We start from the raw sequence: 18,096 nt of genomic DNA on the forward strand, positions 1-18,096 counted from the left end.
CATTCAGATATATGATCTAAGGAAGTGGGTCTGCCCCACCAAAGCTCATCCCCTAATAAATCATTTGGTTAGTCTTTAACCAGTAGTGCTGGCAGGTGCCACAGCAGGGGCTGCTGCACAGGCTAGCACTGAGAGTGCAACCTGTGTAGGCTGCTGGCTTGCCTGGGCTGAAGCCCACCTCACCACAGCTTCAGCGCATCCTCAGAGCAGCCTGTCCTCCCAGAGCACTGGGAGTCAGGCGGGCTGAGTCCACCACGGGGCTGGAGCAGCTGGGTGCTGTGACACTCCCAGGGCTAAGGCCGATTTCCCAGGGGGGCTGTGTGGGTGCAGCTGGGACAAGGGGCAGCAGTTTGGGGGAGCCTGGGGGAACCCCCTGCAGCCCCGCTGTACCTCCCCCGGCCGCCTAGCCCTGAGTGTGGGCGCCGGTGCCCCTCCGTTGGGGATCGGGGCAGCAGCTGGTGATGGTGCCCTGCGGCCGGCGGTCCCAGGGGTTGGGGTGAGTTCACCCAGCTTTAACCCGGGGGGGGTGAAGCACAGGGGTGGGCGGCGAGAGGAGGCGCGGGGGGAGCAGGCGCAGCTCCGGGGGGGCGGGGGGGGGGGCTGAGCCCGCACCCGGGGAGAAGGGGCTGCAAGCGCGGGAGGGGGTTTCACAGCTGCCCGGAGCCCGGAGCCCGGCCCCACGGGGGGGGGGCTCCCGCTTTTCGCCCCCCCAGGCTGCCGAACAACGGAGGCTCCCGCCCCCCACCCCGGGGCGCTGGGCCCGAGGTCGTGCAGCCTGCGGGGGGGGAGAGACAGGCGCACTGCCGCGCTGCCCCCCCCCACCCCTCCGGTCCTCGCAGAGGAGCCCCCCCTCCCCCGTGACGTCAGCCGGAGGGGCGGAGGAGCCGCCTGACACCTCCCCCGGCCCGGCCTGCGGCGCCCCCCGCTCAGGCCGCCGCGAGCGCCGCGCGAGCCGGAGGGAGCCGGAGCCTGGCGGGGGGCAGCGCACGCTCGGGGCCGCCGGGCGCGGGGCTCGGCCGGGCGGGGCGCAGCGGCAGCCGGGCGCTGGCCCCCCCCGCCCCTTGGCGCGCCGCGGGCCGGGCGGAGGGGCCGGGCAATGAGCGCGGCCCCCGCAGCGCTGCTCGCCGCCAGCATGGGCAGCGCCGTGTCCAAGCGCCGGGCGCTGCGGAACGAGGCCATGTCCAACGTGGCGGCCAAAGTGCGGTGAGTGGCGGGCGGGCGGGCGAGGGGACACGGCGCAGCCGCCGCCGCCTGGCGGGTGCAGGGTGCGGCGCGAGCAAGCGGCGTGTGAGCGGGAGGGCGACCGCCAGACAATGGGGCTGCGCCCCGCTGCAAGCCCCGGGCACCGTGCACCCCCCGCGGACCGGGGCGCGGTGGCCCCCGAGCTCCAGCGCTGGGGAGCCGCGGCTGGGTGCGCGCCTGGGGTTGTGGGGGACCGTAGAAGCGGCAGCCCCCCGAGCTCCAGCGCCCGTGGCCAGTAGCCCCCCCCGCACCGTGCGAACGCTGCAGATGCCCCATTGTCCGGTCGTTTAGTTTGCGTTGCGGGGATATTACCCTGTCTGGAAAAACGGGCAGGAGACTTTGTGTGGGTGGGGAAGGGAGGTGCTGCTGGTTTCCTTGCTCCCGTTAAGCGCTGCCTGACCTGCAGGCTCCAGGGCAGAAGAGTCCTTATTTATTTTCAGTTGTATTCTGGCTTTCCAGTGGCTTTAAATAGCAAATGGCACGAGCTGTCCGGAGCCATCTGCCTAGCAGGAGGCCTGTCCGTAGAATCGCTCCTGGGAATAACACGTACGCAAACCCCAAGTAACGGATTTCATTGACCTGCAAGCAGGAAATCATACTTGGTGCCTGAATTTTACATTTATATTTAACACGTTTTGTGTTCCTCAGAAGCACCCTGTGTGGCAAAATCGCCGACTGTCGCTTTGGTGTGTGTGTGAGTGAGTGAGCACCTGAAGGTCTAATGCACAGTGCAGGTCAGGCTGCATTACTTTATGAGTGAATGAAGTGGACAGAAATAGTCCTTCTCTCAGCAGTCCTTCTGCAGGGAATGTAGCTAATTGCAGCTTCAAGCAGGAATATTTTTCAGTGGAAACTACATTGTACCACTGCATTATGGAAGTGCTGATGGACACAGCACATATCACCATAGGGCGACTTGTTGAAAAATGTGTTACTATATGATAAATATTTGTTTATAATGTAGAAAATAGCAAGGTCGCTCCTAAAGGCCTGATGCGCTAGCACATGAGGTTGTAGCGTGCAATTCCCTCAAGTGTTGTACAACTGTTTTCAAATGAACAATCTTCAAGGAGTAAACCTGTGACAGTTCCACTCAGGGCATAGTCCCAGCTCTGCTGGCATCCTCAAGTGTCTTTTCTCATTATGCCCTCTGCCAAACGCTGGCCCCACTGAGGCTGGGGTGTATGTTTTAGGGAGCCAGTCATCAGAGGGTTTATGGGGAGTGTCTGGTTTGGTTTGTGTCACGCAAGCTTCTTCACCACTGGCCACACTGTTGGTGGTAGCTTTCCCAGTGAGATGATCTTCTGTTCCTCCTCTAAGAAGAAAGCCAAACTCCCCCATCTTTTGAGATGTGTCAAGCCATTACGTTTACCCTTCAAAAGGTTTTCTTTTCTTAGGGCTTGGTCCAGCCTCTAGAATTTGGGTATGTGTTGCTCATTCCTGCTAGCTTTTAACATAGTCAGACTTATGAGGAGAAATTAATAAAACTGGGAATTTTCAGCTTGGAAAACAGACAACAAAGGGAGAATATGATGGTGATCTATAAAATCATGGCCGGTGTGGAGAAAGTGAATAAGGATGTGATATTTACTCCTTGCACAAGAGCTAGTTGAATGAAATTAATGAAATTAATAGGCAGCAGATTTAAAACAAACAAACGAACAAAAGAAGTATCTGTTCACGTGAATGCATGGCTATTTCGAAGTTTTTACTAAGTGTAGACATAGCCAAGATGCAATTCTCTTGAGCATATGATGCCCTGGTGAGTTTGGGAAGAGGACAGAAGCTGGAGCATCAATGGTTTTACGGTAGAAAATACAGCTGTGGCCCAAAGGCATTAGAAAGTGTTTCTGTTAGGGGCCAGAAGAATTTGAACAATGACATGGATTTTTGCAGGAGTCTGGAAATCATTTTTGGGGTGCCACTGTATGTGATTTCATTGCTAGAGGAGACAGGTGTAGAATCCAGGATCAGGCTAAGGGGTTCACTTGAGCATCTTCTGGACAGTGATGATAAAATGCGGTGGTGATTCTGGTGTAGGAACCTTGTGATGTCTCTGGATCAGTTCCAGATGGCATGCTGGGCTCAGGAAGCATAGCTGAGGGAGCTCTTACTGGGTATTCAGCCAGTCGGGTCACAGCAGTGGCTGTTCTTGCCTATGGCACATGGGTTGTCCCTGTGGCGGAGACGCCAAACTGAGGTTATGTGTGTGGGGAGGGAGGGCAGAAAATGTCCTGACAGTCACTCTGCAGAGCTCTCCCCCAGCTGTTCGATGGGGGAGCTTGAGGGTGTTCTCTCTAGCAGTGGTTCTGCCCTAAATCTTACGGAACCCAACACTAAGTGTGAGGGGCCTCTGTTCCTTTGCCCTGGCTCTGTAGCTGTCTGTAGGTCTCTATCGGGGTGACAGGGCTCCCACAGCAAGTGCTGCTCCCTGGATCTCTGCAGCATGCAGGGGGCAGGGCAATGAAACCAGCTTTCCCTCAGGTCTTTTACAGGAGGGTGACTTGGTTGGCCAGCTCCATCCTTGGCCCTTCTCCATTGCCCCCAATCCCCCTGCCCAGACCCTCTTTATCTATGGAGAGGGCTCTATAGGGCAGGAGATGCCCAGCCGCAGAGAGGAGTAGACTCTACCCCTGGGCCTTCAGCTCTCTGTGATATTTACGCAGGCAGCCCTGGGACCATACTCTGTCCTCGGGGGGAGATACTGTGATTGTTTCACTGTATCTGCTGAGACGCTTCCCTTGGAGGTTTCACCTGAGGCGGGGCAGACAGTTTTACTTAGAAGAACTCTCCACTTGAAATTGTTCTGCGTGTGCTTAGCTAATTGGTATTGCTGAGCGCATGAGTGTGTGGCCCAGGTACTCCACAGGGTGCAGAATTTGTTTGCCGTTGTGTAACAAGAGCAATAATGTGGGCTCAGCAATGGGTCTGAAGTCCCTGCAGTCCTGGAACTGTACATTGAAATCCCAGTGTGCTTGACTCAGCCCTTTAGCAGAGTGGATTCAGGTGGTTCATTAACTACCATGCAGCTCATTGTGCACTGGATCTTGTAAACAAGGCTTTAAGCACAAGGCCCGATCTGCTGTTTATGGGCATTGCCAGTACCTTGATGAGAACAGGCATCAAGCATCCTAAGCGTCTGTGGTCAACATCACCTTCTCTTCTGTTGCCATTGTGGTATGCTGTGTAAGGGGAGGCTGCAACAGTTTTTATAGTGGGGATGCTGAGCGCTGTTGATCCCACTAGAAACCCTGTATAAGTGGGAGTCAGCAACTCTTGGCACTGGTGCCAGGACTGGCACGTGAGCCAGTTTTCATCAGCACGCAGGGTAGGAGCTCAGCCCCACCCCTCCTCACCCACGCAGCCAGGAGCTTGCTCAAACCCAGGCTGCCTGTGGATTAGCAAAGACCAGCTAATGCTACCAACGCCTGCCTACACGGAAAAGCTCTGCACCTTGATGTGTTTATTAATGAAGCTCTTGTAAATAGGACTGTTAGTGACTTTAAAAAGTATCACCGGCCCTCAGACCGTACACAGAGGTCAAAAGGTCAAATTTCCACACTCCACCTTGGAAAGGTTGCTGACCCCTTGTAATACAATGGAAATGGTTTCAAATGGGGGAAGGTGGGGGAGAGCTGCGGCACCCTCCCCCCCAAACCACTAGTTGTAGTGCCTGTGCTGCACAACAATCAGAGGCTGTTTTCACTTCAAAAGGGGCTGCAATTTAGTGTTGCGTTGCTGATACTTCTGCAGGATCTTCCTCTACATCCTAAGCGTAAGAAAGAGCAATGAGTGGGAATGATGCCTTCCCCTGCCATGTTGTGGTGCATACACTCCCCTGGCATATGGCCCTTCAGTGCGTCGGAACACAATGGCAGGATTTATGTTGCATCGCAGGTGACCACATATGATTGTTCTTTGGATGAGCATACAGGATGGATTGTGTCCCTCCCTTATATATCAGGGCCTGGTCAGACCGCTGTTGTGCTGCAAGTGAAGTCTTTACCCTAGCTTCTGTTAGGGTTCGTGGCTCTCAGATTTGGTTACAAATTTCCCCACTAAAATTGTGTCACTTCCATGAGCTTGTGGCACAGTACCTGTGAATATCAGGTTCCCTTCACTTCCTGTACATGGCTGCTGGCATGCACACAGGATACCCTCTCCCCTCCTCAAAAGCCCTTTTATGAGGTACCTGAGATACAATATCCTATGGTGTAAAAATACTTCTTGATTCACCATAATATTACAGCATAACAGCTTCTTGATCCCTATTGCATGCTATCAGTCTAAATCTCTCATACGGTTTTGAAATGTGATTACAGGGCTGATGCCTATAAAAAACAAATAGCTGCAATAAGGAGTCTGCTTTAACCAGCCGAAAGGACTAGCAACAGAACTTCAGAGGGATAGCTGTGTTTTAGTCTGTAGCTGCGAAAACAATGAGGAGCCCCATAGCATCTGACAAAGTGGGTTTTTGCCCACGAAAACTTATGCCCAAATAAACCTGTTGGTCTCTAAGATGCCCCAGGGCTCCTTGTTGTGGTGGTGGAACTTGTATGTGTTCTGCCGTTGTCATTCTAAATTAGGTGGAGAAAATCTGAGAGCTGGGACATCGCTGGTCTTGTCTTCTGGCACCTCTGAGTGGAGCAAGGTATTTAGGCTCTTTGCATTCACATATTTACCTGAGGCAAGTTTCCTCTTTTAAAGCTTGACAGTTTTATGAATTTCCCTTGGTCTCTGTGCGCCAAGGTGTCAACCACAGTGACTTGTTTTCTGTCCAGTTTGTGGATTATTTCCATAGGTTTCAAACCACAGTGGCTCTGATCATAACAGCAAAACTGAGGGTAGAGGAAGTTGAGCAAACAAGATTTATTAAGAACGTTGCTCATTAGAGCTTTATTTACAAAGTGTAGGATGTGATGAGAACTCAGGACCTGCCTTGTGTTTGATTTTACTAAAGCATTCAGCAGTGTCTTAGGAAAGAAATTCTTATGATTTCGAACTGGCGTAGGTAGGAAAATTGCCATGTAGACTTGTGCATTGGTCACAGACGCTAAGTGAATAAAAGGTTGTTATAAAATGCAGCACGTTGGGGATTGGGCTGCCTCCTGCAGAGACTGGCAGTTGAGTCTGGTTTAATTTACTGAATGGGTTTAAGGAGGGAGTACCCTGAAGATCAGTGGGATAGTGAACGGGGACTTTGAGAGGGGAAGAGGGAGGAGATGCCACCCCTCTGGACAAACGAAGTGAGCGTACCGACTTTGGGATGAGTGAGTTCGCTTGGCTGTTCGTTTGTGTTTGCTTCTCTTTCAGGTGATTACAGTAAATTCAGTTATGATGTCAGTAGGGATTGGCGTGTTTGGGACGGTTTGAACCTTTGTTCCCTTGACCAGCTTCAGTCAGCCTTGTGGTCACACTCCCCCTGTGTGGTTAATGAGCGGGTAGGGCTGACCTAGAAGAGAAGGCCTTAAGAACCAGTGGCTAAGGGTATGTCTGCGCTATGGGGAAGATCAGCCCAGTCAAGTCCAGTTCAACCCTTCTCCCCCAGTTCAGTTCTTGTTTCTTGTGAGTTTCCAGAAGTCATGCTGGGTGGGGAAGGAGAACCATGACAATGTCACTCCCCTGTCTTAAACTGCTTTTGTATGTGGCTGGAATACTTTGTCTTCCAGTTTTAATTCCTACTCCTGACAGTGTGAAAGCATTAGTATTTTATCATGGAGTTGGATATCAAGCCACATGTTTCTGTAGGGCCACAGCAGCCCTAACTTGGATGCTGTTTGTGGCATTCTCAGGAAGTCTTCCCACTGGGAGATTAGCATCTTCTAGATACATTGTTTTCCTAATGGCCTTCCCAGCCAGCCATCTAGACTCTCTTGTCTGGCAAACTCTGTAATCTGGCATTAATTTAGTTAGGTGGACAACCGAGTACCATGGGTGTGTCCAAGTTTCCCGGGATCCCGTAGAGTTTGTTTACAGTCACCAGTCCTGGCTTTCAGTGTTCTGTGGTGTTATTTAGCTGTAATTTACCCCCTAAATGGCTACGTCTGCACTAGCCCCAAACTTCGAAATGGACACGCAAATGGCCATTTCGAAGTTTACTAATGAAGCGCTGAAATGCATATTCAGCGCTTCATTAGCATGCGGGTGGCCGCGGCACTTCGAAATTGACGTGCCTCGCCTCGTCCTGACGGGGCAACTTTTCGAACGGACCCCGCCTACTTCGAAGTCCCCTTATTCCCATCAGCTCATGGGAATAAGGGGACTTCGAAGTAGGCGGGGTCCTTTCGAAAAGGAGCCTTGTCGGGACAAGCCGCGCGGCGGCGAGGCACGTCAATTTCGAAGTGCCGCAGCCTCCCGCATGCTAATGAAGCGCTGAATATGCATTTCAGCGCTTCATTAGTAAACTTCGAAATGGCCATTTGTGTGGCCATTTTGAAGTTTGGAGCTAGTGTAGACACGGCGAATGTCTTCTAAGAGTCCAGTAAGCAATGGAAGTGTTACTAATGTGCTAGAGAATGTTGACTTCTGGTTGGCTGGCAATTACTCTCCTTTGGCACCAGTCAGGTCCCAAGGGTGCTGGATGAGAGCAGTTCAACCTGTAGACACATAGACAATATTTGGAATGTTAGATATAAAAATGATACATAATCAGTAAATCACTACCTTTACCATGATATCTCTCACGACCTATCTGGTATAAAATAAAGTTATGCCTTAATCATAGCATAACATTACTATGAAGTGGTGCATAATGTGACAGGGGCGTAGTGGGACGTAATGTGAGAGTGTGCATTCAGCGTACAGTGTGCAAAGTCTTCAAAAGTTAAGGAACGGTTCTCGCGCAGATTTTAGGGCAGGTGAACAGTCAGTACTGGGCATCAGTAGAGATGTCTGAGGAGACCAATTGGACTGAGGTGCAATCGCATCTTTGCAACAAATAGAAATCTAAAGTTAGTTTGGATAATTTCAAATTCTTTGTTTATCTAAAAGTTCATGCACACATAGCTTATCTGTCCAGGCTGTTCCCCACTCTGGCATTCTGACTGTAGAAGGTGGGCCCCCCCAGGAGACTTTAAAATTCCTTGCCACTGAAAGCTTGTGTTAAAACTCCCCAAGGTCACAAATTCCCAGGCCTCGGCTTGGTATAGCTGACACCACCCAAATGCAAAACCTCTTTGAGAACCCAGGAAGGGGCATTTGGGAATTCCTGCCTGTGGGTTACCCTCAAGCTCTTTAATCCTCCCTCTGGAGAGAGCTTGCAAACTGTAGTTTTCTTAGTAAGTTGCTTTTGCATTCTTTGGCATGTGCACACAGAACATCCTTCCTTCTAGGACACGAGAATCAGATTGTGGTCTTGAAAGGGTTATTTTTTTTTTAAACAAAACAGAGAAAACCCACTTGGTGAAACATTACTTTATTGCTAAGTGTTACAGAGCAACTAATATACATACACATATAAAACACAGAGCATTGCTTCCCTGGGAGTCAGTTTGGAAAGTTACAGCAGACGGTAGAAGGGGGTAATTACATGTGCTCTGCACAGAGAAGTCCAACAAACGCAAAAATAACCTGATCACATCTCACTAAACATTCCCTGTTCCACTCTTGTACCTGTTGTTTCAAGAGTGAGTTCTTCCCTAGGCGTGGACGTTACTGGACACTCCATGCCTCGCTTGATTCATGTCCATCCAGCTCTGCTCTGGTTACACAACAGCAGGAAGAGGAAGACCACCGCATGCAATTCAAAAGCCCAAGCTGTTTTCATTGGCCTGCCCAGTCTCCTGCCAACTCAAATGCTGCTTTCCTAGTATTCCTGGGGACTCTGTAGGACTCACTGTCTATGGTTTCAACCCTTACAGGCATGATAATTAGGGCTAGGTCCCAAGAGTTAACTACTGAAAAAGACTTTCATTAACTGAGTGGCAGGAATGTCCAGAAAACAGTATTACCCCTCGCATTCATCTCAACCACTGGTGTGAGACCTGATAAGCTTTTATTTCGGCACCTCATGTACGTGGCGTGAGGCAGAAGAAGGATTTCTGATGCACACTTAAAAAGACAACCAACCAACCCACGCATCCTGCAGTCCCTTTTTTTTTGTCACTGTGGAAAGTTCATTATGTGCACATGCAAATGAATGGCAGTGCTGTGGCCTGACCCTGCAAGTGGCCATTGCTGGTGTGAGTTCCTGCATGGACACCCTGTGAGCATGGATGGCTTGCACCAGTAAGGATTCCCAGGGTCACGTCCCTAAGTTTGGACCTGTATATTGCAAGGGCTGTATTGGGGCTGACGTGTAGATGGGTGCACAAGGGAGTGGGAGGGCACAAGGAGTCTTTGCCCTGCTTGAGTCCCCAAAGCAGTGGGGAAGCACAGCAGCAGCCTGGGAATCTGCTTATGTTTTCAAGACAGAGAAATTCAGACGCGACATAAGGCGCAATGGTTGAACAGGCGGGGGAGCTAGCCTTGGGAACCACGTACTGGGGTCCTGGTGGATTCTCCATCACTGACCATTTTTAAATCAAGACTTTAGTCTTTCTAAATGCTCAGCTCTAGGAATGACTCTTGGGCTGGTTGCTGGAGGTCAGCCCAGATGCTCACAATGGTCCCTTCAGTCTTGGGATGTAGGAATGCCCTCAGTGCATCCTGCTGATGCCCCTTGGGGCATTATCCCCCCAGTGGAGTGAAACTCTGGCTCTGTTCCCCCCCACCCCCACCCCACATGCACTGTAACAACGACATGGGGTATGTTACACTTGCTAAGTAGTCCTGCCATGGGTGCTCTGCTGTATGCTTGGGAGTTCATGGAGGCACAAGAGGTGAGCACTGCCCCCCAGGCAAGCCAGTCTCCAGGAAAAGTCAGTTGTCGGCTGGACATGTCAGGGATGGATGGCAATGCCAAAGCTGTTGGTAAGCACACAGCTAACCAAAGCCCTGCTGCTAGCCCAGATAGAATCAGCTCTCCAGCTTAATCTGTTTTGTATCCTGCAAGGCTGAAGTTATTGGTCCCAGGGAAATCAGATCACTTCCCTTCTCTGTTGCTCCAACATCTCCATTCCCTGTGTACAAAGGGCGCTTCTCTTCTTACCTGTGTCAGGCACCTTGCTCTGCTGGTGCTTGCTTCTTTGGGGGGAATAGTGTATTTGTGTAGTGAGGGACTCTCTTGACTGCTGGGGAGAAGGAGCATTGCACTGTCCTCTCCATCAAGTAGCAGAGTGGAAGGGAAGTTGGGAGCTGAGAACAAGCACTCCTGCTCTGAGAAGCAGACTCTCATAGCAGCAGCTGTAGCTTCACCATGAGAGACAGAGAGGCATACTCTGAGGTCAAGCACCTCTGAAGGATAATGAGAGCAAAAGGACTCAGCAGAGAAAAAAGAGAAATAGTAGTAAGCCTCTTCGGGTGCGTCTACACTAGCCAGCTACTTCAAAGTAGCCGGCACAACGTCGAAATAGCACGCGTCGTGTCTACACGTGCCGTGTGCTATTTCGACGTTGAAATCGACGTTAGGTGGTGAGACGTCGAAATCGCTATTCCCATCCAAAGATTCAGCATTCAACGTAGAAGTAGGGCGTGTGTAGACGATCTGCGTCCCGCTACTTCGAAATAGTGGGGTCCTCCATGGTGGCCATCAGCTGAGGGTTTGAGAGACGCTCTGTCCAGCCCCTGCGGGACTCTATGGTCACCGCATGCAGCAGCCCTTAGCTCAGGGCTTCTGGCTGCTGCTGCTGCAGCTGGGGGTCCATGCTGCGTGCACGGAGTCAGCAACTGGCTGTCAGCTCTGTGGATCTCGTGCTGTGCAGGGCAAGTGTGTCTGGGAGCAGCCCTTTAAGGGAGTGGTTTGGGGCTTTGCTGGCCCCTTATTTCGACGGGGAGCGCTTGTGCATGTGGATGTTCCACATTTCCTTCTGGGGCGGCTCCTTTCGACGTTCTCCATTGCTGCTTCGACGTGGAACGTCGATGGCACCAGCCCTGGAGGACATGTAGACGATACACATCGAAGTAGCCTATTTCGATGTTCTTACTTAGAAATAGGCTACTTCGACGTAGTGTGCCAGTGTAGAGGTAGCCTTCTGCTCCTACATCTTGGAGTGCAGGACATTGACAACCATTCGCCAGTGTCCCCCGTCCTGAGTGATCTTTTCCAGTTCTGACCAGATATATCCTGTCTTTTTAGTGTCTGCCTTCAGGGCTCTACGCCAGGTGTCTTGGGCGCCCTCTTTTCCTTTTTCCTTGTGTGTTCCAACTCAAGGCTGGCCTTGCAATGGTGGTGGTTGGTTTTCTCAGGGTATGCCCGATCCATCACCTTCTTCTCTTCCTGATTGCTTCTTCGGCAGGAAGTTGATGAGTCAGCTGCCCAGGTCTTGGCTATTGGTGGTGTATGGCGAGTGGATCTGGAGGATTCTATGGAGGCCATTATTGATAAACGTCTGGATTTTTGGACAGTCCTCTTTGTCATGCCCATTTTCTTCCTGTCGTGCTACCTTCTTGTTGGAAACATAATTATCACCAGAAGCTGGATCAGCCATTTGTTTGTTTGTTTTTACTGGTCTTAATTACCTCTTAAATGATCTTGTTCAGTAGCACCATAACAAGTGTAATGGGTGCCCTGTGGCTTGGGGTAAGGGAAGGGATGTCATTCATATTGGAGGAACTGGGGCTGCTGGCATACCAGAACATAAAGGAAAAGGACCAGATGGGATAAGAATGTAGAGGATTTCTCCACGAGTGCGCCACTCTGAGTCTGATCCAGTTTGGTGGGTGTTACTGTCGTAGGGCTGTTTCACAGCTCTTGCAAATGAGGCAGTCCAGTCCAGTTCCCAAGTCATTAAAAACAAGGCCATGTTATACCACACTTAGTCCTCTCATTTGCAGTCTCAGCCAAGAGGACTTCTGTCTCGCTCCTAGAGAAGTTCCGGCCCATTACAAGGTAATGCATTTTGGGTGGGAAGCACCCCAGCCATCAGAGTGTATTTGTGTTGTCATCAGCTGGAAGTAGGAGGAGGAAGAAGGGGACTTTGGGAAGTAGCACTGATTGAAATGCTCTTTATGATCACTAATCGCTGTTCCTCTGCTAACCTCTCCTCTTATCTTTTTGTGCCTGCCTCGCCGTGTTCCCTGGCGTTTGGACTTTCAGGGCAGCAAGGGCTTTTGGAGAGTATCTTTCACAAAACCACCCTGAGGGCAGAAATGGCTCAGGTAAGAGAAATCTCGTGTGACTTTTACACTGGTGGTCCTCATATGTCACAGTGGAGTTTGCTAGAACAGAGCATTAAGCATCTGAGAGCACAGGGCCCCATCGCCTGGAGCCCCTTGTTAAAACACTTCATAGGAGAAGACCAAGGTGATCCACACATGGCGAGTTGAGGGGTGGGTCTAAAGTCTGTTCACAAAGGACAGGGGCCACATCACAAAGCCGTCATGACAGCTGGCCTCCCTTGCAGAAGGTCTCAGCAGAGAGGAGAAAGCTACAATGCATAAGGAGACTCACCTGGCCTCTTGTGCTAGGGGCTTGCCTTCACTGGGAGAAAAGCTGTGTTTCTGGGTGTTGGCAAGGCCCGTTGCAGCGTTAACCCATATTAGTTGGTTGAGATAAGCCCTAGGGTAGCTCCCAGGGTTAACCTTCACCAACATGTTACAGTTACAGCTACCTTGGCTCTGCTAGGATTTTAGCATGTTAGCTATTGTGTTGAAATAAAAACACACCCGAGTTGTGTAGGAACTCCTAGCAGGGATCCCTTGTAAGCATGTAGGGGGCTTGGCTTTTCCTAACTGTCACACTCTGGGGGAGGTTTTGCTGCATCTCTACAGGTCGGTGTTGAGCTTGACTGGCTGCTCCCTGGGTGTCTGTGTTGTATAGAGAAAGGCAACAGGCTTCGTTGCTGTCAGTACAAAACATTACATCAGCAGCACAGCCACTAAAAAAGCATCAGCCTCCTTGGAAGAGGAGAAGTTATTAAACGGGGCCTAATGCCTACGGTTTGCATTCTGGGGCCTCTGTCGCACAACTGACCCTTGCATACATGAGGGAATATCTTTTGTCCCAAATGCAGGAAATGATAGGTCAGCTCTTGCCAGACAGCCAGGTTGGTCAATGCTGACGACCCACAGAACTGGCTTGCCTGCCGTAGCACCTTGATTTAAAACAGCATCCCCCCTGCTACATATTCTCTTCTCCATTCACCCAGTGCACGTGTGAAAGTTCTCAGATAACATAATGTCTCTGGGGTGCCAATGGCTGATAGGGTCCCAGGCCGGAAGGGACGATAGTGACTGATAAGGAGGTCAGGAATGCCACATGCTGTGGTCAATAGGCAAGTGCCTTCAGAACAGTTGCCCTGACACTGACCTCGCAGGAGTAACAAGGAAGTGAGGGTGTTCATGTGCCCAGAATCACTGCATGGGGGAACTAGCAGAGGCTCGTTATGCGCAGAAGCAGTAATGTGGGTGTGTGCTCAGAGTGGTAGCTTCCTCTGTCTGTTCTTGTGTTCTTGGATCCATCTGAGACTTGAGGGCACAAATCCAGATACTTGTGAACCTAACTACAGGCACAGATCAGGCAGTGAAAGGGTCAAATAAATGCCCTTGTGCCTGCAGCCCTGAGATGGGTGGAATCCCCTGGGCTTGTCACTTGGTGTGCTGATCAAGCCACCTGTGCCCACCTTCCTGCCCTCTGGACTCCACGTCGTCCTGTCCTGTTGGGCCAAGAAGCTCTGGTCTCCCCCAGCCAAGGCACTGCGTTGGGGTTAGTGCCCCCCTGCAGAGCATCACAGATGCTGAACAAGCTCAGCTCCGGGAAGACTTTGCTGTAAGGCCGCTGATAGCATGCAGGAACACAGCCCTCAAAAGAGGACGCGTACCCGACATAAATCCATCTTACTCTGTATAAGGCTACATCTACACTACAAGGGAAATTCACATTTATTAATACCAGTTTTGTAATTCTGGAATTTGTAAGTTCAAATTTGACCATCCTCACTTCTCATGTGCTCCTCACAAAGTCCACTCATTGCTGCCACGCTCAAATTGGCAAACATCGACTGTTGCAGCAGTGCAGTGTGGGAACCTATCCCACAGTTCCCTCATCCCTGTAGCATTCTGGGTATGCTCAGTGGTCTTCAACATCATCTTCCCACATTGCATTGTCCTCATTCCCCTCCCGTGCTAAGCAAACGGCCATTTTTCCCTTTGAAAGGAAGGAAAAATAGGTCATCCGCACAGATGGCAAAAAAAATTTACAGAAATGTCTTTCTTCTCTATCTGAATTCTCAGCTGGCTATCCACTGAGTGTCCCTGCTCCTGTGATTGCACCTGATCCCCGAAAATATGCTGACCCTTGAATGTAATACAGCGACCCTGACTCTATTCTCAAAGTTGAGAGAAGGAGGACGGAAAAGTCTAGGAAAAAAGATTTTTGACTGTATTGAAAGTAATACAGGGACCCTGAAAAGCGTGAAGAAAGAGAAGACAGGAAAGTTTTTCAGGAAAGGGAGTTGCTGATGGGGAGAGCTTTTGGCTTTTTGGTGCACTGTAAGGCTTCTGTGCAACAACTGTGTTCTCAACTAGCCATCCAGTGAGTGTCCCACCTCTCATCATTGCATGTGATCCCTGAAAGTAATACAGGGGCCTGGACTGTGTTCTAAAGTTAGAAGAAAGAGGATAGAAAAGTCTAGGAAAAAATTTTTTTGACCTTCCCCTTCGCTACACAGACGTTGCCAACACGGGTGGTGGCAGTGAAATATCACACACTGAACATACAATGCAAACAGGAATCTCAGCTAGCCCCCCCACCCCATGTTACTGTGGGGGTCAAAGCATGGAGACAGATAGCAGATATTAGCAAAAAAGATTTTATAACCGAAATATAAAACCAGCAGCTGTCTGCAATTGACAGCAAGCTCACGAAAATATTTTTGGTGGGGCGTGGGGGTTGCTGTGCTCTGCGGCTGTAGTGCCGCTTGGAATGTTGAAGTAGCTGAAGTAATCCCCCCGACTATCTTAGCTGCTGGAGGAGACTTCTCCCCTTGGCAGGAGCAACTCCCACCCCCACTATCTTAGCAGCAGGGGGAGATTTCTCCATGGCGGCTGCAAGCCCTTGAATATCTTTCCCACCCTTGGAGGCCTAAACGCGTGCTATCTATGACATGGTGCCTGGCAGGATGGTCAGCACCAAACGGTGGGCACGTCCTTTTATTGAGTTGGGGGCTGCCCATGTGATGTGGCAGAGCATGGGGAAGACCCAGACAGCGTGACGCCTGGGAGGGAGGGAAGTGGTTCGCACACAAATGTAAACTGCTGAGGAGAAGTTTCTCAGTGTCTTATGCAAATACGACCCCCACAACAGCCTTATTGCCACATGGTGCAGCAGGGCAGCAGCTGGCACCAGGCAGCTCAGAAAAAAATGACAAGTGTAGAACCAGAACCACAAACTCCCTGCAGGGGCTATTTGAATGGGTAAATGCGCTCACAGCGCTAATAGCAAAGAAAGAAAGACATTTCTCAGGCTCTCATACAAACATGAGCCCACAGCCATGGGCTTGCTGCTCCCGCTTTGAAATTCACGGTCTTCCTGTTACTGGAGAGTTGCGTTCAGAGTGGAGCAGCGAGGGGCATTGTGGGTGACATACGGGACACCTCTGTAGTCTAATACACAGAAGCTACGTCTACACGTGAAGCCTACATCGAATAGCCTATTCCGATGTAGCAACATCAAAATAGGCTATTTCGACGAATAACGTCTACACGTCCTCCAGGGCTGGCAACGTCGATGTTCAACATCGATGTTGCGCAGCACCACATCGAAATAGGCGCTGCGAGGGAATGTCTACATGCCAAAGTAGCACACATCGACATAAGGGTGCCAGGCACAGCTGCAGACAGGGTCACAGGGCGGACTCGACAGCAAGCCGCTCCCTTAAAGGGCCCCTCCCAGACACAGTTGCACTAAACAGCACAAGATCCACAGAGCCGACAACTGGTTGCAGACCCTGTGCATGCAGCATGGATCCCCAGCTGCAACAGCAGCAGCCAGAAGCCCTGGGCTAAGGGCTGCTGCACATGGTGACCATAGAACCCCGCAGGGGCTGGAGAGAGCGTCTCTTAACCCCTCAGCTGATGGCCACCATGGTGGACCCCGCTATTTCGATGTTGCGGGACGTGGATCGTCTACACGTGCCCTACTTCGACGTTCAACTTCGAAGTAGGGCGCTATTCCCATCCCCTCATGGGGTTAGCGGCTTCGACGTCTCGCCGCCTAATGGCGATGTTAACATCGAAATAGCGCCCAACACGTGTAGCCATGACGGGAGCTATTTCGAAGTTAGTGCCGCTACTTCGAAGTAGCGTGCACGTGTAGACACGGCTAGAGAGAGCTTGTAAATTCTCTTTCTTTGTCAGTGAAAGAGAGATTGGCACAGTGGTTACCTGTCTCCCAGGTAACAATTGTTTCTACTGGGTTTGATAAAAAACAAAAATGTTTTTTATTAAGTGTAAAAGTAGGACTTCAGTGATTGCAAGTGAAAACAGGCAGGTCAAAGTAAATTTCTGAGCCAAAATAAACAAAACATGCCAGCTAATTCTAATACACTAGAAACTTATTACATGCAAATTCTTACCCTTAACAATATCCAGTCTCAAGTGACATGGTCATATGTCTTGGTAGGAGCAGCTACAGTTTGGGTTTATGGGAAAGACAAAATTTGACTTGGTCACCCAGCCATTAAGTTTCTAGGATATGACCAATGGCTTGTACTAGAATACCTGAACTAAAACAACAGATTCCAACTGAAAATTTCGAACTACATATACAAGAATGATACATGCACAGAAATAAAATACACACATTTAGGGGATCACAGGCTCTTGAATGAAAAGTGACATGACCTGTTTTGTATGAAGCAAATTTGAGTTATGCATGTTCTTTTTCATAAGACAATTTTCACAAAGACTGGGCTGTGTGAACGACAAGCCCTTATGGAAGAATCTTTGAGAACTGAATAGGAACTAAACTAATAGGGTTCAATAGAAATTGGTCTAAAAGTCGGTAGAATATAATAGAGAATGAAATCTTTTTCATAGGTTTACTTTTATCACCCTAGGAATTTCTGTGTAATTAGGTATTCCATAAGATATGACAGAGCAGAAATCATTAGCATAGTGAGCATTATCTGTTAAATGCAGTAGGGCTTTTGTGGGTGTAAAATGCTGGCACAAGTTCACACTGGCCCCAGGAATCAGGGAGGTCAGGTATTGGCAAATTTTCTCTGTACTGTGGATTTTCTTCTTGAGCACTCTGGCTTTAATCCAGCTAAGCCCTCAAACCGTGTGCTTAACTCTACCATAATGAGTAGTCCCATTGACTTCAGGAGAACATATTAAATGCTTGCAGTGAAGCACGTACTTTATTGCTTTGCTGGATTGGGTCCAGTGCGCTCGTTGTCTTGCAGGATTGACCAACACAGCTCGTTGGGTGTATGTGAAGGCACAGCATGGGCACGTGCTGCTGTGTTTTATATGTATTGGCACGCTGAGAGTCTTCAGTTGGGGGGACTGGCTGCCTTTCTAGTGTAGAAACCAGGGTTATAAAAAAAGATCATAGGTTATTATTCACTGTTTATGTATTGATAGTGCCCCGAAGCCTCAATCAGGACCCAGGCTGTAGCGTGTGAGATGCTTTACACATGCTTAGTGAGAGACAGTCCCTCACTTACAGAGCTGAGAGGCTAATTTTAAACAAGACAAAACAACAGGTGTGAATAACTGTTGGAAGCAATGGAGTAGGGAGGACCAGGGTAGAAAAACCTGGCTACGTAGACTGGCTGTGCACGCAGGGTCACCCTTTGACTTCCCGTGCCGGCA

General features: G+C 50.1%; 1 protein-coding gene across 2 annotated transcripts in view; it reads left to right on the plus strand.

Moving 5' to 3' along the window:
• The first annotated feature begins 911 nt into the window (after positions 1 to 911).
• The window catches only part of NSMF (NMDA receptor synaptonuclear signaling and neuronal migration factor), a 65,111-nt gene continuing 47,926 nt past the window's right edge, over positions 912 to 18,096 (plus strand). For both annotated transcript variants that reach the window (XM_075015758.1, XM_075015756.1), the window contains exons 1-2: positions 912 to 1,203; positions 12,377 to 12,438. In XM_075015758.1, the coding sequence (XP_074871859.1) occupies positions 1,097 to 1,203; positions 12,377 to 12,438 (169 nt within the window). In that variant the 5' untranslated portion in view covers positions 912 to 1,096. The remainder of the gene's footprint in view (positions 1,204 to 12,376; positions 12,439 to 18,096) is intronic.

The sequence above is a fragment of the Carettochelys insculpta genome, chromosome 21, assembly GCF_033958435.1.
Source record: "Carettochelys insculpta isolate YL-2023 chromosome 21, ASM3395843v1, whole genome shotgun sequence".
NCBI classification, from domain to species: domain Eukaryota; kingdom Metazoa; phylum Chordata; order Testudines; family Carettochelyidae; genus Carettochelys; species Carettochelys insculpta.